This window comes from Medicago sativa, chromosome 2 (genome assembly GCF_051527215.1).
Source record: "Medicago sativa cultivar Bolivia chromosome 2, Bolivia_mono, whole genome shotgun sequence".
In the NCBI taxonomy this organism is placed as follows: domain Eukaryota; kingdom Viridiplantae; phylum Streptophyta; class Magnoliopsida; order Fabales; family Fabaceae; genus Medicago; species Medicago sativa.
In genome coordinates, this window is record NC_140750.1 from 63,779,856 (window position 1) to 63,803,860 (window position 24,005).

General features: G+C 33.8%; 1 protein-coding gene across 1 annotated transcript; it reads right to left on the reverse strand.

The window, feature by feature from the left end:
- Positions 1-2,593: 2,593 nt before the first annotated feature.
- ROS4 (Acyl-CoA N-acyltransferase with RING/FYVE/PHD-type zinc finger protein) lies at positions 2,594-11,965 on the reverse strand. Its single transcript, XM_085745564.1, has 9 exons — positions 11,581-11,965; positions 7,765-10,617; positions 6,912-7,035; positions 6,374-6,456; positions 4,651-4,892; positions 4,406-4,492; positions 4,044-4,143; positions 3,412-3,604; positions 2,594-3,154 (listed from the first exon to the last, which is right to left on the reverse strand). The coding sequence occupies exons 2-9, from the start codon at positions 10,453-10,455 to the stop codon at positions 2,616-2,618; spliced, it is 4,059 nt and encodes a 1,352-aa protein (XP_085601690.1). The 5' UTR covers positions 10,456-10,617; positions 11,581-11,965; the 3' UTR covers positions 2,594-2,615.
- Between the last annotated feature and the right edge of the window lie 12,040 nt (positions 11,966-24,005).

Consider the following 24,005-nt stretch of genomic DNA (forward strand, 5'->3'; position numbering starts at 1 on the left):
ATGCACCCACCCTATACCTACAACACCTACAGCGGCAACACCTTCTCCGTTTCTTATCTTTAATCTCTCTAGTCTCTAGGCTTTATTTTTTGAGAAATTATATTTCAAACAACCATTTTTTGACAACTTTATCTCTCATACTCACATTATGTTCTTACTTTCTCTCTCTACTGCTTTGGTTTGTGTCAATAACTCATTTTCTTTGTAAAATTTTGGTTGTCTCAAAAGTTGTCACTAAAATGGATATTCAAATAACACAACTCTATTTTTTTCAACAAAAATTCTATTGAATTTGGAGACATAGTTTTTTCTTGGCTTAATTGCAGTTTTAGCCCCCTAACTTTCCCAAAGTTGCGATTTTGGCTCCCTAAGAAAAAAAAAACTACAAAACCGCCCCCTATATTTTGCAACTGTGACAGTTTTGGCCCCCAAGACCAATTTTGACTCGGTCTACGTTGACGTGGCACCCTAAGTGAGGTGCCACGTGTCATTTTTTTATTTTTTTTGCCTTGGGGGGCCAAAACTACTACAGTTGCAAAATTTAGGGGGCGGTTTTGTAGTTTTTTTTCTTAGGGAGCTAAAATCGCAACTTTGGAAAAGTTAGGGGGTTAAAACTGCAATTAAACCTTTTTTTCTTTTGGTCAAGCAATGCATTGTTATTCTTTTTTTTATCGAACAAAATAAATAAATAAATAGGGAGTGAGATCCACTTAAAATATCTATTTGAGTATGAGCTTTATAGAATTTTCACTTTTTGAGACTTCAGGTTTTTACTTGATGTCTCTTTGTATTGTTGATCTTATTTTTAATGAAATTCTGAGTTTCTTTTTGTAAAATATTCATAAAATAAGTATATTTTGTGTTTTTACTCAATACATTTAGTTCTTTTAAAAAAAAGAATCACGCATATCTCTTTTTTAAGATAAATAAAAGTTTAAATTTGTGATAGCTCATACACCTATAAAATAATATTCTAATTTGTTTATACAAAATAAATGATTTAGACATACTAAAGGGACGGGAAGTTGTCCCATAAGTCCTAGATCAATTGACAAAAATGTCAAAATTGTTAGTTCGGACGTCATGACCAGGGTTCGAACCTTGGTGCCTCCACTTTGTGTGTGTAAGTTTATGATGACTTTCTCATCTCGTCTATCTACCCAAAAAAAGGACGGGAAGTTGAACATTTCAAGTTCAAACTTGCGCGTCTAGTGTTTGAATTTCCATTTGTCACCTGTTTCTCGCATTCCAAGCATGTTGGATGTGAAAATTCCAAACAAAGGTTAAGTTGTGTTCACGTGAATCTACACTTATCCTATGATATTTTGCTTAAAGAGAAATGATATTTGAACATTCATTTTGTGACAACTTTCTCTTTCACACTCACATTATGTTTTTACCTTCTCTCTCTATTGTTTTGGTTTTTATGTCAATACTCATATTTCTTTGTATATTTAAGTTGTCCCATAAGTTGTCAACAAAAATGGTTGTTCAAATAACACTCCATTTTGCTTAATTTTTAATGGGAAATGTTAATGAGTGCCCCCGGGGCACTCTTTAAGAGCCTAGAATAGTAACTTTTTATGAAAACTTGTGTATTTAATACATTGGAAATTGAACTGTTTGACTTTTTTAAAGAATAACTTCCTAATTTGGCATGTTTAAAGAGTGCCCGAGGGCACTCGTTAACAAGACCCATTTTTAATTTAATGTTTTTTTGTCTGAAGAAGCCAATCTTTAGTTATTATTGTTAAAGAAAACTATATGATTTGTGGCAGAGATGAAATATATGTAGATAGAGATGGTGTAGGCTGTAGCAGGAGAGAAGAAATTATAGTGAATCAGTGATTGGTTAATGACAAAGAAACATGGAGGTGAGCAACTACATAAAAGGATTGCTAGTCATACTTAAAACATTTTTTAAAGAGTGCCCGGGGGCACTCGTTAACAAGACCCATTTTTAATTGAGCATCCTCTTTGCTTCTGTGAATCTACAAGTACATATGATACTAAAACCAATCATTTATCAACTATATCCATCAATTTTCACCATTTCGCACAATTTGACACTACACTTTATTTATTTATTTCCTTTTTAATTTGCATTGCCAAAAATACTTTATCTTGTATCAATGTAGTTTTAGCCTTGCAATCTTTAGTTAATGTTTTTTTGTCTGAAGAAGCCAATCTTTAGTTATTATTGTTAAAGAAAACTATATAATTTGTGGCAGAGATGAAATATATGTAGATAGAGATGGTGTAGGCTGTAGCAGGAGAGAAGAAATTATAGTGAATCAGTGATTGGTTAATGACAAAGAAACATGGAGGTGAGCAACTACATAAAAGGATTGCTAGTCATACTTAAAACATTTTAAAATCATTTCCTTTCTCAAAATTGAGAGAGGAGATTGTAGTCCCTCTCTACTTTTTCATTCTGTTCAGATAATTCATTCACCAAGTTAGAACAGATTTCATTTCACGCTAGCTAATGTTTAGGCCTAATTATATCACCCCTTTACTTCCAATGTATTTTTCTTTTTCTACTTGGGTCATATTGAAACCCAAAAAGAAAAAATGACCAATAACGTGTATATTAAGAGCATCCCACCATTTCTCTAATTTGCAGAGTTTGCCAGTGAACCAAAAATAACGGTTTCATCATACATCGCTGAGCATTCAAAATTAGATACTGTGTCAAAATTGTTGCCTGAAAATGTCTTGCACGACACATTTGAAACATGTTCATGCAAATCATTTTCCATTACTTCACCTATATTGATATTCTTGTCCTCAAAAACTCTTCCACCAGATTCAGTGCCATCTTTGTTGGCACTTGTTCTTGGTTCCTCCACATTGTTTCCTTCAAAAGGGGTGATTTTCTCTTCACCGAAAGACCTACTTGTCTCTGTTGATTCTTTATCTCCTAATGCAATTTCAACGGCTAGAATATTATCATCTCTGCTGATTTCACTGTCGGCCCTATTGTCTGGTTGATTTTTGCAGTCCACAGGCTCACACTCTGACTTAGCACCAACTCCGTTGGTAGCTGCGTTCCCAACATCTAGCGGCAATGATTCAGCTATGTCCATTCCTTCAGAGCAGGTACCTACTTTGAATGATTCATCTGTTGCTAAAGTTGATTGATCACACAATCCTGTTTCAGCAAACAAAACAATGATTTTTATTTACTGGTTTATGATAAGGATTTAATCAATATGCAACGACTGTTTCAACTAATCACAATCATTAAAAAAATTAAAATATTTTACTTTAATTATATTTACCATAATAGTCATACGAAAGGATGGTTTTTGATTGGATGACAGTATAAAAGATTGTTACACTGCCAGTATATCGAAACTAGTCTCTTACAATAATAGTAAACTAACCAAATACACCAAATGAAAATACCTTCGTCTTTCTTCTTGCCATACAAGGATTTTTCAAGTAACACTGTTCCAGGAAAAACCATTAAGTTGTTTTTCTTTAACCTTCGTTTTTCAATGTCGCCTACAGGTACGAATCCAAAGCCCTTGGTCCAAGTCTCCACCAAATCCGGAATGGCTGATACCACAAGCTTTTCTACCTTGACAGATATTAACATCTGCTAATAAAAGAAATGGATTTAGAAACATGGAAGGCCATGAGAGAAAGCCAAAAGAAGCAAATGCAGGAATATTCCGAACTCATAGCTGTTTATACAAAGCGCAATAACTAGCAATAAGTTCTCTACTAATACGCTCTTATCAGCAGCAAAAATTTATCATTAAGTGAAATTTACGTGGGTATCACTACATCATGTGAACCATCCCTCCCTGTTTAATGAGACCCACGCAATTTTGCCCAGTAACAGAAAGTGCACTGCTATATTACTCTTATATAAAAAGAAAGTCACCAAGTGCAAATCCATATCAAATTTCAAAGAATAATTATTCTTATGAACAAGGGAGTGTTAATCCAACTGGGGTGAAACTGAAACAATATTTTATATATGTTATGTTTGAATAAATTTTGGATAAACATGAAATTACAGCCAGATTTACCTCTTCGATTGAGCTCACGAGGCGTCGGCACATTCCTTGGCGACGATACCGACTGCAAGTTGCAATCAGAGGCATCTCTGCAACGGTAGTCCCGTGCACTCTGCAAACAAGTAAAAGGCTTGAGAACAGCCCAATAAAACAGAGATGCTATTTCAAATAAAACAAAATGTGACTATAACTCAATTCATTCATAAATCGACTGGAAGGGTAAGCTTGAGCATAACTGAAAAGCATTTAGATAATTGTCTTTACATAATAAAAAAAAGTAGCTGAAATAGAGCCATTTTCATAAATGTCAGAAGAACTTAAGTACATTGAATTATATCATCAATAGCACATGTATGCGTGTGTTTTGTTTTCACCTGATAGATGCTACAGATATTAACACATCCTGTTTTTCCAACACCACTGTGTAAAACCCTTGAAAATTCAGACGAGCAAAATCAGACCTGAAAACCACATGGAAGTTAAAGCCTTAGAAATCAAGATAAGACAAAATCCTAAAGTTGAGGCTTTGAAATAGAGCATAAGAGACGGAGTATTATTTGGACATTTAAATGAAGTACAAAGAAGAGGTGGAAAAATTGTCATGGGAAGAACCACTAACCCCCAATTGAATAAAACTTGGGGTATCATGTGGATGCCTGTTCTTAGATCTAACATTGACACGAAACACTCCTCCATGATTGTAAGGGCAACAGCTAATTTTGTATTGCAAACTGCCTTTAGGGCAAACCACTGGGCAGAATGAACCTTCTGGTCATCATGTATGCATCTAAGAAGCGTCCAGGCGAAGCCATCAGCAACTTGATTAACTAGCCCAACCTGAGATTGGAGAGTACAGTATACCTGCACATACCAAAAAGTCGTCAAGTCCTTGATTAAATAACACCAATGAGATGATGTTAGGATAATAAAATAACATTTTACTATGTTATTAGTTTGTCTCGAAGTTAGTACGCTACGGCTAATAGCTGTAGTACTAGCACCTGATCTAGTTATTAACCGCATTCTAGGTTAGGTTTACTTCAACGCATTCTCATATCAATATTATAATATAAGCCATCTGCTGTCCCTGATTTTCTCTTTCCCCAACTGTTAACTTGTAACTCCTAACAAGCCTTACGGTGAAATAAAAAACCCACGTTGTTTAATAATATTATTCTAATAAAACAGAAGAAAAAAAATGGAACAAAGGGAATAATGCTACCCATCATACTGATAAGTATCCAAGGACTTGGGGAATCCTCCCTTAAAAGCTAGCTATCGAGAAGGAGCAACCAAGCCACTTAAATAGTCTAACGATTATCTAATGCAACTTGATGTGGGATTTGGGCACACCATAATAACCAAGTTCCTATCGTAGCACTGCCTCTGAGAGCCTACATCTCAGTGGCTGCACTCTACGACTCTTTACTCGGCCTTTCCGGTCAGCCCTTCCCTAGTTAACCCTTTTCAAGCAGCCAGTGACTAGCTTTGATACCGATTACCTATTAACCGAAGTGCTACATCAAGTATCCATGATTATTCACAGGTAAATCTACTTATCTGCTCCTTATTCCACCAAGCGAATACCTCTTAAAGGTGTGAATGCATAGACAAATATTTTAAGACAAGCATAAACACCAGTGGTATGTAACGAAAGCAACTATGCCAAAAGATAGAGATAAAAGCTAATGTGACAAGTAATAGACTCTTCCATCCTTATATAAAACCATTTATGATCTTTCACATAACAGCTCAAACAACATGATATTAGAGGTTCTACGGCAGAGTAATTGAAAATTTGATCCTTGCCATGCCCCCATTCTAGTAAAAACAAGTGACTTTCAGCACACAGTAGAAGAGTAGAGTGGGCCAGTGCATTTGTCCACACTTCATGCCCCCACTGCCTAAGCTTTGGGGACAATCAATTTATGACACGTGTAGAAATAATTACAATCTTTAAAAATAATGAGAAGAATCAAAAATATCATATTCACGATATCCATATCAGAGACAACATTTTAAATTTTTTATTTTAAACTTGTTTATCTAAAAAGCAACCTTTTGGAGCTATACTTGCTACATTAAAAGAACTTTGATCAAAATATCAACATTTGACATGCCAGAAACCTACAAGTACTTTTAAAACATAAACCAAACATAACCTTCAAAAAGTATTGAATACGATCTGCAATTTATATATAGTTAAATTACTAAGTCATAACAAGCCATTACACTGTCATACAATATGTCACAGGAAATAAGACATAATTTTCCATATTCCATATTCAAGAAACTCAATACAAATGGAAGTAATGGAAATTTGAGAAATTGTAGTATAGTACCTCCCGACAACTTTGACTACAAAACCAAGTGTCTGAAACAGCTCCTTCTTGTTTATCTCTTTCTCCGAGGCATTTCTTGTGATCTATTCATTACAAATCCATCATAATCAAATGGTATCATTATTGAAGCATCAGAAAGTCAAAACAATGCATGAACTTTCAAATAAGTAAAAAATTATTATCCATAATCAAATTAACTGATCATTTATTATAATAAATTGTAATGAGTCAAGCTAAGCACATGAAGCACCAACAATTGTAGAGTTTGAGGAGTCAAACATATGCAACCTTTATGCAGAAAAAACAACAACAGCACCAACAATATTTGAACCGTTTTATTTATTCAAAAAAAAAAAAAAAACTGAACCAACAAATTGTTCAGCCATTAGCATTATAATAATTCTAAATAAGATCAAACACAAAAGACAAATTTATATGGTATAACTCAACTTGATATCAATCTACAAGCTCTATGAAGATATTTAAAGTTTAAACCATGCAATCTATTATGCAACGTGAACATGAAGGTCAAACTTACATTTATGTTCGCATTGTGAACATTGCGATGAATCATGTGCATCTGAAACCTCTTTATCAATGACCAAATTTCCACAAATCCGACAAGTGCAGTTTATGCAGTACCAGTTGCCATCGGGGATCTCCTGATGTACAGAAACAAAACATGTGTCATTCTTCTGAGGCAGGGTAAGAGAAACCCAACAATAGTCACATCCATAAGAATACAAACAATACAAAATAGACTTAATTGATATTTGAATGCATGGAATAAAAAGAAGTAGGCGTATTAGAGCGACGTAGATAGAGATGTGCATGTGTTGGTAATACATAGCAATTCATTCATGCCAGCAGGTCTATATCAAGAGAGCGAATATACTCATGGAACCTACTCATCAAATCACAGCCAACATAGCATAATGTTTGACAGTTCGTTTGTATTGGCTCGTAAAAAGCAAGCAAAATATAGTATATCATACAGAGAAACTTTACCCTTGATAATGATGCATTCATGTTCTTACAAGCGATAATGATTCATTCATGTTCTTACAAGCGATATGGCCTATGATGGAAAAATTTAATTGCAACAATATTTGCTAGCAATCAGCAAAGTCAAAATAAACATTCCCAATTACAAAGCAGAAAAATTAAACTATCTCCAGGGTTTCACGCAGGAAGGGACACAACTACAAGTGTTTTGCTGTTGTAAAGGTGTGTATATGTGAGAATGGTACAAGAGAATGTTAAACCAACCACTCAATAGCAGGTTTGAATTCCCAAAATAAATAAATAAAACAATTTATCAGCAATGACAAGGCATGAACAGAAGAAAAATATTAGAACAGAAGAAAAAAGATAAACCGAGTGCAACTGACCTGAGCGGACAAACAAGCCAGGTGAAAAGTAGAGGGACAGTTATCACAACATATCAGCTCACCTCCCTCGCCGCACATCCCGCACGAATCATCATTTCTGTCATTATCAACAATGTTCCCAGCTTGATTTTGACTTTTCCTGGCTTTGTATTCAGCTGACCAAGCTTGAAGGAGGCAAAGTGTAAAGGGCTCACCAGACTTCATGAAAAGATTCAAGCAAGGGCGACTCAGTGTAAACCCAGCATGAATCTTGAACTCTGATAATGTAAGCACCTTACCACAACACTTACAAACAATACCGTCTTTGGTGATCTTGCCATCCTTAGTGACAGAATTATCTTTAGGGTTTCGGTATTGAACGATATCATTTAAACATATGACCTCATTCTCAATCAACCAGGACAAGAGAGTCCTTTCCCCAAGATAATACTTCTTCCCATCCATATTGTGCTTCCCTCCATTACAAGGATTCCTTGGCAGCAACCTGCAACGGCCTTTATGGCTTTTAAGCTTTCTCAAACCCCTTGATTTGCCGGATTTAGCTCTAGATTTACCTCGGATTATCTTTGGGTTGAAGTCCTTATTCTTGAGTATTGCTGACACTAATAGATCGTCATCTTCAATATGGCATCTATTGGACTTATTTGTTTTAGTAATAGAGTAGTTTGTTTTCTTAATATGTCGCTGGTTTGCACTGCCTGATAACTTCTTCTTGTTCCTTTTTTTTCCCACACTGTCAACTACATAATCTTGAACTTCTTCCAACACAGTCTGAGTGCCACATACATCACCATTCAGTGACTGCACCTGATCAGTAATAGTTGATCCCAGTATGTCACTGTGGTATAACATACTCGGTTTGATTTGAGATATCCTTTTGCACTTCTTCCGCATTTTCTTTTTAAGAATACCATTAGAGGAAGACCATGTACTATCTTTCCCAAAAACACAAGCCATTGAGATTTTCCTCCCCTCTTCCTCACTGCATTCGGACCGATTTTCTGATGCGTGCTTATCAAAGCTTTTAGAATTTCTAAGTTTAGCTTGATGAACAGCATTCATTTTAGATTCCGAGTCCAAATTTCCAGAGCTTGTAAGAACATCAAAAGAGGAAGCACTTGAATGGGTAACAGTGCTACCCAATGCACAAGCAGGTAAAGAGGCTAGATCCATACTACTTTTGCTCACTGACATTTCCATTAATCGGTTCTCTATGATGTTTGGTTTATGTTCTTCGACATACATATCTTCTTGGTTACCGTCAGATGTCTGTTTACAAGCATGACTGTTTATCATAAAAGCAGATATTTCTGTGGTTCTGGTGGCTGTTGAAGAGTCGCAGAAAATGGCTTGGTCGTGCTTTTGTTCAGAAAGAGTGTGAGACGTATTCTCCAAGGCTGAATCAACTGGAGCATATGCCATTTTACCCTTTTTTTTAGAAGAATATGCCATTTTACCCTTACTAGAAACTAAGCTACAACTTGCTTTTATAACCTCTTCTCCCCTTTTCAGAGCACCGACCTTTCTATCAAAATGTATAACTACTACAAAAGGATCCATAATCCACCATTGATAAGCCAACATAGCAGCGGTCTCTGGCTGGTTTTTTAATTTTTCAACATTTTTCAGTGCACTCGATAGATCGGACCAAAAATCGCTAATATTGGTCCATTCCTTACGGCCTCCATATGTTACATTGCACTTTTCAACAGACAAAAGTTGGCCACATAATCTCCAAACTTTTGTAAATTCCCGCATAATTTTTCCCTTTGGTGTCTTGTAGAATGACTCCATCCACCGCCTAGAAGGCCGTTGATGCTTCCCAATAGACCATCCTGACATCGTAAGCAACTGCACGATATGAAACTGCAGTAAGGGACGGGGATCCTCTTGGTCCAGCTGGGACAATGAATTTGAGATAACCATATTAGAAGATTGAAACCCTTCAGGCATTTCCTCAGTTCTTAAGGGAGACTCGGACTTCTTCACAACAGTGATTGCTGGACTCGTCACTACTAGCCTGTTTGCCGAGCTCTCCTGGGATACAGGAGAAGCAACTGCCTTACTTACAGACACCTCCTTTGGGATGTTCCCATCTTCTGTTTTAGATTTACAATTTGTAACATCTGCATCATCATTAGAAGCATGAATTTTCTGTACCAAGTTATGCTTCAATACATAGCAACTAGATATCACACCGTGTTTAGATGATTCAACTGTACGAAATGCAATCGAGTCACTATCACAGTCTGTAGCAGCACAAGTCAGGTTGGAAATTACTACTTTTGGAATTCCAGATGAACCCAAAACATCTGAATTAGATGTACTACAAGGAAGTTCGTGCAGAGAAAATTTCATACGTTTGACATTTACATTTTCATCATTCTGATCTTCACAAGTTAAACTCTCTGGCAAACACCCCAGAGCAGTCTCATTGGAATGCTGAATTGCATTAATGTCCTCCTCAGGATGGGTAAATCTTGAAGACGAGGGACGCCATATGACCGAGTTTTCATTACTAGAGCCAAATGACTTAAATGTGTTTTTCGTGGATTCATGTTCAAGGTTGATGGCTCCAGAAATAACACGCCTCTGACTAGACTGAAAAGTGTCATCACCAAAAAAGACCTCTGTAAAAATCTGTCTTTCTTCATTAGATCCTTCAAAGTTATCATCGCATAAATGTTCCATTTTGTTGCTGACTAGTGCAGTTTCACTTCACAGCTTCTATTACTGGTCTACATGTTGCAACCCCACCCACCATTATAAATGGCTAGCTCCTGCATACTGTAAACAAATTCATGAAGTAACATGTTTCTTCAGCCAAAATGCCCTGGTTGACGATCTTCATTTCTGCAAACCCAAGTAAACACAAATAAAATCACGTCGCAAGAACCTAAGAATCTACATAAGAATATAATTTCTTAATTTCACAATTTATGCATTTAAACACCTAAATAAGGAAATTGTTCGTTTCATAATAAGATAAATTCAGACTTATATAACTATCGCCATTAATGCATTCATTGAACTAAAAGTCCATTCAAAGCAATATCATCATACCCTGCCCACAATTAACACGTTCTTTCCAAAATTAGTTTAGAGAGAGGAGATCAGAGATATATTATTTTACATGAAATGGTGCTTTTCAATATAGAAAGATTCGCATTTATCCCAATGCAGTCTACGAATCCAGGATAAGTGCTACTTTACATACTCTTTTTCAAAGAGGTTAGCTCTCTCTCAGAATTGATATTATCGTCCATTCCCAATTTTCATTCATGTTTTTCATCATGTAAGAAGCATTGCTCCATTTATTTCTTTAAATTTTCATTTCTGTATTTGCTGGTTTACCTATAACTGTAGAGAATCATCGCCAACTAAACTAACAAACTTTAACTAATTTGTAATTAATACTAATCTAACTAACTTGTAACTACATTTAACAAACTCTAACTATATTTAACAGTAACAACCTCTAGTTGTAGGTGTAATCTCCCTTAATTCACTTCATATTTCAATGTATGTTTAGTTCCTATCAACAACAAAGACTAGATAACATTTTCTGCACAAATTACCAAGCCAGCATTGATAAATCTTCAAGCATTCATATACCAATAAGCAACAAAAATCATATAACATGCAAAATTTAGCTTGAATCAGAACACAGATGCAACAAACAGAAATCATAATTCAAAAAAAGCTACCATCAAACTTCACAAGCTAAAAATTGAAGAACATTGATTAAACAAACACACCAAAACTTCAAATTAAACAAATACAACTTAAAGAACATGATAGAACACAAACACATACCAGTTTCTCCAAATCTACATGCATGAATGAAGAAAAACCAGCTCCTCTAGAAATTAACGAAAAAATGAAGAAAATTCACAGATCCAATCCTACCCTACCCAACTCAGATTCTCAAGAAATCTAAATCCACAAAACAGTTCACCCACCAAAATTAGGGTTTCTCGAAATTTCCCAAAATCTGAACATAGAAGAAACAAATTGCAAATTTTGCAACAACCCCACCTCAAAAAATAGCTTTATGAAATCACCCAACAATGCTACAACGAATTCCAAAGAAGAAAACAAACAAACTTTTTTCTCTCTCTAGAAAACCCTTTTTCTGAGTTTCTCTCTCTAGAACCATATCCTTTCTTCCCATGTGACTTGCATTTGGATTTGTCTATTTGTGGCACTTTTTTTTAGAACCCTTTTAGATGAAGCAACTATACAAACACTCATTGAGACTGTGTTGTGCTATGAAAATGGACAAAGTGGGTCCCACCGATTAAGGGGACTAAACTATTATGTTTTCTACTTTCTTCTTTGTAGGACTTCCTTGTATGAGGTGAAGATAAGAGAAGAGATACATCATAATTTTTGCGGCAAATAATTTGATTAGGCTTAAATATGTAATAGTATGCACTTTTATTTTGGCATTAATTATGCTTTTTTTTTATATCGGTCTGAAACTTGTAAAAAAATTGTAATTAGCATTTTTTGTTAAATTTTTGTAAAAAAAAAAAAAACAAAATTAATTGTGTGTCATGTGGACCAATTATTACACGCCACGTGATTCAATCAACAAATGGATCAATTATCATCTTATTTGGCATAAAGAGGTCCATCTCAAAGTTTGTCTCTTCGTGTGGAGGTTTCTCGGTAATCGTATTCTAACAAATGACAACTTAATTCGGTGTGGTGTTCTAAAGGCTATTAATCAGCTTTGTGTAGGAGGGTGTGGTAACTTAGAGGACGCGTATCATCTTTTTCTTCACTGGGATTAAGCCGAGTCAATTATAAACAACGTTCCAAATTTCTTCACTGGGATTGCTTCCGTCAAACTTGGAACGTTGTTTATAATTGACTCGGCTTCATCATGGTCAACATGACTCATATCTCATATCACTTAATTCAATTTGTTGCATTGAGAGGGTTTCCAAAAAAGTTACGTGCAATTCTTCATTTGATTGAGTTCTCAACTGTTTGGGTCATTTAGCGAGAAAGAAATACTCGTATTTTTCAGCAAAAGGAGGATGTTCTTCATCACCTACTTGACAAAATTAAATTACAATTTTTTTTTGTGGTCGAAGGCGAATCGTGTAAATTTTTCTTTTAATTAACATATGTGGTGGTCAAATCCTCTCTTGTGCTTTGCTTGAGAAGAGTTTTTTTTGGGTTTTTTACACCCTAACTTAATGTAACTGTTACTTTCTTTTCTTTACTCTTCTCTGATACTCCTTGTACCGAGAAAAGTGAAGTTGTTTGTTTAGTATAAATTCATTTTATATTCTAAAATTATAAAATTAATATTAGAATATTTAAATTTAATCACGAATTTAAAGAATCCAAGTATTTGAAAAAAATTAAAAAAAATAAAAAAGTTCAAGGACCAAAATAAAAAAAAACGTTGAAAGTGCAAAGACTAATGATATTTTTAAGGAAAAAAAATAATGTATAAAATAATACCGCATGTTAGTTGCAAGGTTCTAAAAGATCCAAGCCAAGATATCATAATCGATTTCTCCACTTTAGCTTTAGAGAATTCCCATAAGGCTTTCGTAATTGCCTTTTCATATGAAAACATGGTTGTGCTCTACAAGATCAAAGAGGCGGTGGTAGGAGATGATGTACATGGCGAAGTTTGAGAGTTACTTAACGACCATCGTATCAACCTAGTTAGCAAAGATACACTTGTTAACAAAACTTTACCGTTTCGTTTGGGTTTTGGGGGAGCTACGTTTGAGTTCATCAATGTTGATCATCGCCTTGCACAAGCAAGACCTGAAGATGGTGCAGTCACCTTGAAAGAAATGGTTCTTCGACATCTGCGCTTAAACTATCACCTAGATAAACTTCCTCAAAAACCTTCTCAGCTCATGGGTCTTAATTTAAGTGATGAAGATGAGGTTCTTATATCTTTTTACACATTTGCAGTCGAAGAGATATATGTCAGAGCTATTAGGTCTCAATGTGTTGTGAATTATATAATAGCTGATAGGGGGAACAATTATCTCACATAGGTGGGTCACCTCGGATTGGCTCATATCGTTGTCACGAAGGTAACCACCTCTGAGGATGGTGATGAAGTGTTTAGCTGGGTTGGACAGCCACATGTGTTACATTGGGTTCAGAAAACAAGTTGGTCAAGTATATTCTTCTATTAGTTCAAGTTCTATAAATAAATAATAATCATTTGATCCAATCGCCCATAACTAAAATCTTAGTCTCTAAAATATTCACAATAAACTATTATCATTTTTCTAAAATGAGTAAATTAATAAATCAACAAATAAAATAATATCTTATATTACTTCTAAATCAAATAAATACGTATAAGATCATCACACCATGACATGTATGGGACACTAATCAAAATATTACCAAGACACCACTTATGTATTAGAATAAGAGGTTGCACCCACCACGAGGTTTATGTTGATTTATAGATATTATAAGATAATTAATTTTTTTCTCATTTCAATGGTCAATCTAACAATACCTCTGATGGCTCTTTTGATTCTCTATTCTTCATCGTGGTTAATCAACCACACCTCCATTCAATTAATTTCCCTAATCCTACATCTTTTTTATTTTATTTAAAAAAATGTAATTAGATATGCAAAGATGAATAACAAAGCAACAATGACAGGTAGGTGTCGGGGGTGTGCAACGGTAACGTTCAAAGGTAGTAGGATATTGAGATTGTAAGAGACGTGCAGTGAAAGAAAGGGGAGAAGGCAGTGTGGGTTTCCGTGGGAACGATGTTTTTGCACTATGCCTTAATCTGTGTTTTTGTTTAATAAAAAAATCAATTTTAAATGAGATAATGACATGGCAGAATGTTATTGGTTGACTGTATAAAGTATCTTTACACTGTCAGTGCACTACAATTAAACTCATACTCCCTCCGGTCTCAAATATAAGAAAAGATTCCTTTTTTAGATTCATTGAATAATTAATGTATCTGCTTTACAATATAGACCAGATACATTAACTACTCAATGAACCTAAAAAAGGAATATTTTCTTATATTTGAGACCGGAGGGAGTAAGTTTGTTGTTAACTACCATTGAGTTTTGCAACAAATTAATGGTGACGAATCTTGTATTTTCTTATAGTGACACTTGGATAGAGTTTTTTTTTTTTTTGAGGGAACTTGGATAGAGTTTGTGGTCATGTTTTTACTATAACTACAAGAAATTATATATTACCAAGGCCAACATCATGAAATAATAAGCAAAAAATTATTTATTTAACATATGTTAAGTTATAATTATTTTCACTGCTAGCGCGTGATTAAAGGTCAATTTAACATCAATAGTATATATATAAAGTAAGGTTTTTTATGTCACGTGTCATTTCCACATTCATTCTCAATATTTTTATTATTTTTTCTATTTTTAAAAATCAATATTTTATTTAACATAAATATCTCAACAACCTTTTGATCTTATGCACTCAGTATTTTTTTATTATTTTTATTGAATTTCTAATATTTTATGTAGGAGAAATATCTCAACAAACTACACATCAATCAATCAATCGATAATATATATATATATATAAAGTAAGATTTTTTATGTCACGTGTCACTTCCACATTCATTCTCAGTATTTTTATTATTTTTTCTATTTTTAAAAACCAATATTTTATTGGGTTAATTAAGTAAATGGTCCCTGTAAATATTCAGAATTTTGTTTTTAGTCCCTATAAAATAAAATCACACTTTTTAGTCCTTATAAAATTTTCCATCAGCATTTTTAGTCCCTATAAAAAATTTCCATCAACATTTTTTATCCTTAAAATGCTTAAGGAAAATGTCAAAGGGATTAAAAAGAATGATTTTATTTTATAGGGACTAAAAACAAAACTGTGAATATTTATAGGGACTAAAAACTTAATTAACCCTATTTTATGTAACATAAATATCTCAACAACATTTTGATCTTATCCATTCAATATTTTCTTTAAATTTTTATTGAATTTCTAATATTTTATGTAGGAAAAATATCTCAACAAACTACACATAATACTTTCAACAAAGTTTACATATACGATCTTATTTTATGATTAAAAGACTCCAATTTGTTTATTTGTTTTTAGGAAAAGAAGCTTCAATTAGTTATTACAAATCTTTTAGCACTATATCATTCAATTAGTTTTTATGTTTGAGGAAAAAAAAGGTTCGATTAGTTTCTTTTTGATAAAAAAAGGTTCGATTAATTATTATGTTATCTTATAGCAGCATATTCTAATGCAAATGTTAGCTATAAATAAATAAATTTTCGTTAATCACATATTTACATATTTTGAGCACAAGCAGAAACCCCAAACCTTATTTTCATCTAACATTTTTCCTTCTTCAGGTTTGCCAAACACCAATTTTATTATTTCTCATACATATAGTTTGACATACATATATATATATATATATATATATATATATATATATATATATATATATTTCAACCATTCTCTTCCCTTTCAATCGATTTTTCACTCTCATATATAATGCCTTATTTCTATTAAAGCGATAATACACGAGAATAAAACATATATTCAAGAAATAGACGCTACGTCTCAGCAAAATCCAAAACAACATGCATGTATAAAATATCTCAACAGTCGCAGCGGATACAAATCATACATCTCCAAAATATACATGTCATGGTATCAAAATACATCAACATATAAATTCTCCAAGTCCCGATAAGTGGGAAAATCTCAATAATAAAATAAAAACCAACAACAGCATAAAGACACCGACAACCTAATCAGAGCCTAAACCTACGACTCCAAAACGATAACGGAGATTAGCTCCCGCTATCCAAGCACTCACCAAAAGCGAACTACTCATGTACAGCGTCTACCCATCCATACAAACAGGTAGGCGGTCAAAACCACTGGAGGTTAGATTTACATCAATCATAATCAATGTATAAACAACTTGACAAAAATCAATTCAATTCTTCCCTAATCAACACGAGCAATCAACTTCCATATACACATTCACAATTTAATTTCAATCATCACAAGTATATGTATTCATCACACACTAATCATCATCATTCTTCATGCAACGGCAACAATTAAGACTCATGCCAATGTGATATGCACCTATACTCGACGCATACATGCATGTGGTACCAAATCTCCTCAAGGTCGTCACCCATGATACCACAAAAACATCATTATCAACGGCTATAATCAACGACAATATGGATATAACATCCGACACGAAATATGATGCATGAACATATGACTCAATCCACCATGCATATGTTCACAACAATTCAACGGCTATAATCAATGGCTATGAATCAACGGCTATAAATCAACAGCTATAATCGACATTCAACTATATCATATAGTTCAACAGCTCCATACCATTTTCACAATTCAATTAATGGAGAAAATACAACACATTATGATAAACATCATATTCGACACCGAACAACCATTCACATATCTTCATTTAGTCATATAAAACTATCCACGAAAGATTTATAAAGTAATCGGCTCAAAGGAACCATTTTCAACCATGTTCGTCTATCGTTATCCCATTTTCAAAATAATTGAAGATATTGAACCAAAACCAAGTAAACAAGATCCAATGCCTCAACTAAGTATACCTCTAGACTACATATAAGTGCAGTAGAGTATACAATTACGTTTCACCGGCTAAACACGACGAATTCATGAGAATCACAAAGTTCGTCTCTCTTTATCGCTTTTCAAGAAAATCTCATTTTTCAAAGCAAAACAAGTTAAGACTTGATGAAACCAATCACAACCATTTTTAGAAACCATATAGACATTATACAACCTTAACCATACTTCATTTTCCGGAGAAAAACGAGTTTTTGGAAAAATCGACGTTCATGAACCGTTTTTCAAAAGTTACGTTCAATTCACAAATTCAAGTCCAATACGATTCACCTGAAGTTCCAGTAGGCTTAAGTGTATAAACAAAGGTTAAACAGGTCAAAAGAATCATTTTAGAAAGCCCGGATTGGTCCCCGAGTGCACGAAATGAAAAATCAAAAGTTGCTGAACAGAGTGCTGCTCGCTTAAGCGTCCTGGACACGCTTAAGTGTCCAAGTTCCAGTAGCTTCTGGACCTCGCATGCTTGGAGCACGCTTAAGCGTCCTGGTCCAAAAACCGCACGCTTGGAGCACGCTGCAGCGTGCTAGCTCAGTTTCTGTCAAAAATTGCTACGGGTTCCAACCCTTTTCACCCCAAAATCCAAATTTTGATCATTCCAAACCCCAAAACTTAATTCAAAAGATGTTTATAGGTCATATACATTACAAGACACTCAACATGCATAAGTTTTGAGATTAAAACATCAATTTATCAATAATTCACCAAACTCTCACAACTTTCCAACAACAACAAACTCATCAATAATTCATCATTTTAATGATACCCATTACATCAATTCAACAACAACATATGTCAAGATAACAACAACAACATTTGAACATGAATTCATTCACAATTCAACAACCACAACTTCATTCATCACCAACTTCACACAAAAATACGTCATGTTCATATATACCCATTTTGACATACAAATTCAACAACAACAACACAATTATCATTCAATTCATGTATATAATCTTATCATCAAAATTAAGCACGAATTTCTACAACTAAAATCAAATTAACCACTTAACCACAACAACAATTATGCAAAAAATTAGGGTAGAAATTAAACTACAAGATTATGATTAAAGTCTAACCCCCTTACCTTAATTCTTCACAAACTCAACTAGGGCTTCACTTTAGCTCCAATCCTTGAAGCTCTACCTTCCTCTAGCTCTCCCTAGCTTTCCTTCTTCAAACCCTTTTCTTCTCTCTTGCTCTTTCTCTCTCTACCTCTTCTCTCAAAATTGTGAAATGATTATGTAAACCCTATTTTCTCTAACACTAGAGTTTATATAGGCTCTACATAATTGGGCTCAACTCACAATACCTTAATGGGCCTAACCCATTACTAATTTAATTCAAAATGTTACTACCCACTTAACGGTAAAATGTAATAATAACGGTCACTTATCGGTTATAAAACAATTCACTACAACTCCCTAGTACTTAGTAATATAAAAACGGCTCTCACTAAGCACTAAAAATAATCCCCATCAAATTACTAAATTACCCATACTCACAAAATGACCAAAATACCCCTGAGTCCAAAATGACTAAAATACCCTTCTAACACCGAATTCTACAACTCCCAACCAAAATGCACACAAAGGCAATTAATCACATAAGAGCACTTATAAATACACATAAAAACAATTAATAAACAAATCTAGCGAAAAATCGGGCTGTTACATCATCGCATGGGCCACGAAACAAACCCATGACCACATGTTTAAAGGGACCCTAAACTCTTACCACTTGGACTAATGCATTATTGATTTTGTTACAATTTTTATTCTTGCATTGGACATTCATCTCATCATTTATATTTATTTTTATGATATTATTATAATTGTAAATTTAAATAAATTCAATCTAATATACTTTTTTTTTGTGGTGGCCGGGGTTCGAACCCCGGACCTTGCATATTTTATGCATTGTCCATACCAACTGAGCAAAGCTCACGAGGACATTCAATCTAATATACTGACACGTGTATTCGTGCACACAAACTTATAAAACTTATTTAATATCTAACCCGGGCAACACCGGGTCTCTAAACTAGTAAAAATAAAAAAGGCTTAATTACACTTTTGGCCCCCTAAGTTTTGCAAAGTTATGATTTTGGCCCCCTAAAAAAAATAACTCTTTCCAAGCCCCCTAAGTTTACTTTCTGTTGCAATTTTAGCCCCTCATGCCAATTTTAGCCCCCTAAGTTTATTTTTTGACTCGAAATCAGGGGGCCTGGAAATAGGCATGGCAATGGGGCGGGGTGGGGATGGGTTTTGTATTCCCCGTCCCCATACCCGATTCTCATATCCTTACCCGTTGCCCTACCCATACCCAACGGGGATTTGAAATTGAACCTCATCCCCGTCCCCGATGGGTTCGGGTATCCCCGCCCCATCCCCATCCTCGCATTGAATATTTTTTTAATAAAAAATAAAAGTTTTTTTGCAACCATTAGAGAAATGTTGTAATGCATCATCCAGTAATATACTCACTTTAACATTTGTTAGACCGATTAATTTATTTGCTCCTTTAAATATCAATGATGGTTTTTATAACATGGCAATTATCAAACAAAATAACATGGCATATCAACATAAATTAATTTTCTGATTTTGGGACGGGTTTGGGTATGGGTTCGGGGTGGGTACATATATACCTGTTACCCGTCCCATACCCGTGTTTTGAAATCGGGGAAAACCCAAACCCAGTCAAAACGGAGAAAACCCGTCAAATTTGGTTTGGTTCGGGCGGGTAACCACGGGTATGGGTTTTGTTGCCATGCCTACCTGGAAAGTAGGTGGCATTTACCATGGGAAGTTTAATCCTTTCCCACCATGGGAAAGGTGAATGTGAATCATTGATATATTAATAAAAATATTGAATGTTTGAGATTGCTCACTTGCAACTTATTGGTGACTTTTTGTTTTTAAAATTTTACAAAAAATTTGACCCCACATGATAAGGTTTAATGATATTTTATTTTATGGGCTATTGACACAATAATGGATAATGGGTCTATTTTAAAACGAAAATCACCATGGCCCAACGAAAACATTCTACTCGAACCCCCGCGTACATATTTCCGACTCCGCAAAAAACCAAAACATTAGGGCTTTGTTTGGCAAAAATAGCGGATAACTGATAAGCTAGCTGATAGCTGATAGCTTATAGCTGATGACTGATAGCTTATAGCGGATAGTTGATGGCTGATGACTTATAGCTGATAAGCTAGTTGAAGTGTTTAGTAAAATTTATTAATTATATTTAAGTGTTATAATTTAATAAATTAATATTAATTTAATAATTTTTTTTTGTATTATTAGTAAAGTATAAAGAGCAATGGATATAACATAATTTAAGAGAAAAAAATAGATATACAACAACGTCATTCACTTTTTCACAAAGCTTAATACTCCACTCCAGAATTATACAACAACGTATTCCATTCCAAAGCTTAATATTCCATTCCATAAAAATGGCAGGAAGCTTGTTAAAAAAAATGGCAGGAATGAAAAAATTATAACGTAATTTATGAGAAAAAATATTTAAACGGAATGTAGTGGATAGATAACAAGTCTCTCTTCAAGAAGCAATTAGAAAACAAGTAAAGATGTGGGATTTTCTTTCATGATTTTTTTTCAAGCCTCTCTTCATGGGTGTTGTTGCTGAGCTCTTGTGAACAAGGAGGAGAGAAGAGTGAAGTCTGTTTTTTGGTGTGGATTTTGTGGTGTGGATAGTACTTTTTTTAAATGAGAGGCGTAGTTCACAATTGAGTATAATAAGTCATTTAATGATTTTTTGGCTGAATTGAAATACCAAACAAAGCCAATGTCAAACTGTTTGACTGGCTGTTGCAGGTAAAATACCATCTTTCCCATGGTGGGAAGGGATTAGCCATTCCCATGATAAATGCCACATGGAAAGTAAACTTAGGGGGCTAAAATTGGCATGAGGGGCTAAAATTGCAACAGAAAGTAAACTTAGGGACTTGTAAAGAGTTGTTTTTTTTAGGGGGCCAAAATCACAACTTTGGAAAACTTAAGGGGTCAAAAGTGTAATTAAGCCAATAAAAAACAACTAATTGAAGTTTATGTGTTGATGCGACAATTTGTTGTCAACCATAATTAGTGTATAAGGACTCATAAATTTGAAGATCTAATTACTTCAACATAATTTATTATCTCCAACAATAACAAACATAAACAACCATGTACATTGAACATATAAATAATGAGGCAATTTGTCATGATTTTTCAAAATTTTATGTGAATCCAAACACATATTTAGATGCAAAATATATAGGTATTTTCAATAGAAAAATAACAGCATCTCTTAAAACTATACATATTAACCAAAACTCAATAAAGAAACAATGTCAACGGTAATTAATGTGTAAGAACTCATAAGTTTGAATATCTAATTACTTCAACATAATTTATCATCTCCAACGCTAACAAACATAAACAACTATGTACATTGGATATAAAAATTAATTATTGTAACATAAACATTAATGATAATAAGAATAAGAACACGTAAAAAATTTATACTAACCCGATAAATAATATTACAACAATATAGCCGAAAATTACAACTACAAACAAATTCAAGAACATTAAAATGCAAATTATCAATCACCAACAAAGTGACAATCCAAAACATGAATACAATAATTTTCACTCAATCATAGCAAATAAAATATATGTACAAATATTAATACATATGATATGAGACTAATTCCATAAATATTACAGCAGTTGTACACAAGCCACCATTTATATATATATATATATATATATATATATATATATATATATATATATATGTATATGTATGTATGTATGTATGTATGTATGTATGTATGTATATGGGGTTGACTCACTTCCATCCAAAAATATGAAGGAGTAAGTTAGCAAGCCTACTCCCACTTGTGTTTTACTAAATACCCAATTTCACCGGTTAAAGTTGATTTTAAACAAAAGGGTGGTTTTGTACTTTACTTTTAATTAAATAAAACAAAAACATAAAGGTTTTGATTGAACCAACGATGCATCATATTTATTATGGATGATTGTCAGATTGAAGATGTTTTTCTTTGCTACAGAGGGATGCATGCAGTACTCAATATAATAAACACTGTTAACACGTGTGATTAATTCCACAATGTTTCACATTACTTTTGTTTTAGCCTATTGGTGGGAAAATTAGATTGAAGACAGTGGTTATTTTTGCATTAGAAAAATGAATTATTGGTTTACTACATGATAGACTTGTTGGGAGGATTACAAATTTCTTGAATGTATTTGGGAGAAGTGATAGAAAGCGTATATAAATTTTGGGGGTGTAACATGGTATTTGGGTGGTGTACGAGTTGACCAATTTCTACTGTCAATGTATATAAATTGCTCTTGTCGATCTTGACCAATTTCCAGCGATTGAAAATAAACTTACATGCCCTAACTATGTTGCATTTTATGTTGTCTTTCGTGAGCATAAACACGAAGTCATAGGACTAATTATTGCCGATTCCAATGTAATCACAAGCTGGTTGCGTCAAATCCTTCTAGATTCCGGCGATAAAATAGTAGGGTTCACAACCTTAGCATTGGAATCCCGTTGGCAGGCTTTCGTTATAGATTTGTCATACTGCAATAATGTGCTAATCTTTAAAATTAAAGAGGTTGAACAAATGAAGTTTGTACAACTTGAATTTAAGGTCTTGCTCAATGATATTCACGTTAAGTTGGTTGGTTCATATTGAGTGCTCAACAAAATCTTACTCACTCAACTCGTTAACAAAGTTCCCACGTGTGAGTTTCTTAACATAGCTCACAATTTGACACGTAAGACAATCCTATGGAGTGTAGCAAGCTATGAGCCTAGCAAGTCTTGTCAAAGTGGTGATTTATTTTGATGATTAGCTTTAAGCTTTATATAAGACAATTCTTAGTTGTAATAAGTTGTTTTTTATGTAATTTCTGCATATTTGTCATTAGACAATCTTTTTGATGATTATGTGATTTCTATTAGACAACTTTTAGGCCTACTACTAAATGTTAAAACTTGATCTGGTAAAAATTAGTTGAAAACAGGTTTGGACAAACCGTTTTAAAACTGGATTTTAAAAAAATTGGTTTTATTAACAAAAGGACAAAGTTGTATTTTATTAACAAAAAATGTTGAACTTTTTCATATTGTTGCTATTTTTATGATCATTCCAAATAAAATCATTTACTGCATAAGACCCAAATTTGTTTGTCATTGAAGCAAATTAAGGGAAGATTCATTCAAAACACTACCGGCATATCATGAAATAACCATTCTAATTGAGAAAGAACCACAATACAATAGATGCTCGTTACTTGTCTCTCTTTTTATGTTTAAGGACTAATGCCGCTTAGAAAACTCTTAACCATGGATCATCCAGATATTTTCAATATCGTTGATAAATCAACATTTTGCAGATTATAGTTTGTACGAATGTTCATTTGTTTATTTAACTTTAATGCTAAAATATGATCGTAGTTATTCAATATGTCTTGTATTGGTTAATTATTAAGTTA

Bases quoted from the DNA above. Each gene is read 5' to 3' on its own strand.
- ROS4 (XM_085745564.1), bottom strand. From the start codon at position 10,455: ATGGAACATTTATGCGATGATAACTTTGAAGGATCTAATGAAGAAAGA. The intron at 7,036-7,764 runs GTCAGTTGCACT...TCTGTACATCAG, and splicing joins TGGCTTGTTTGTCCGCTCAG to GAGATCCCCGATGGCAACTG. The intron at 6,457-6,911 runs GTAAGTTTGACC...TGTAATGAATAG, and splicing joins TTCACAATGCGAACATAAAT to ATCACAAGAAATGCCTCGGA.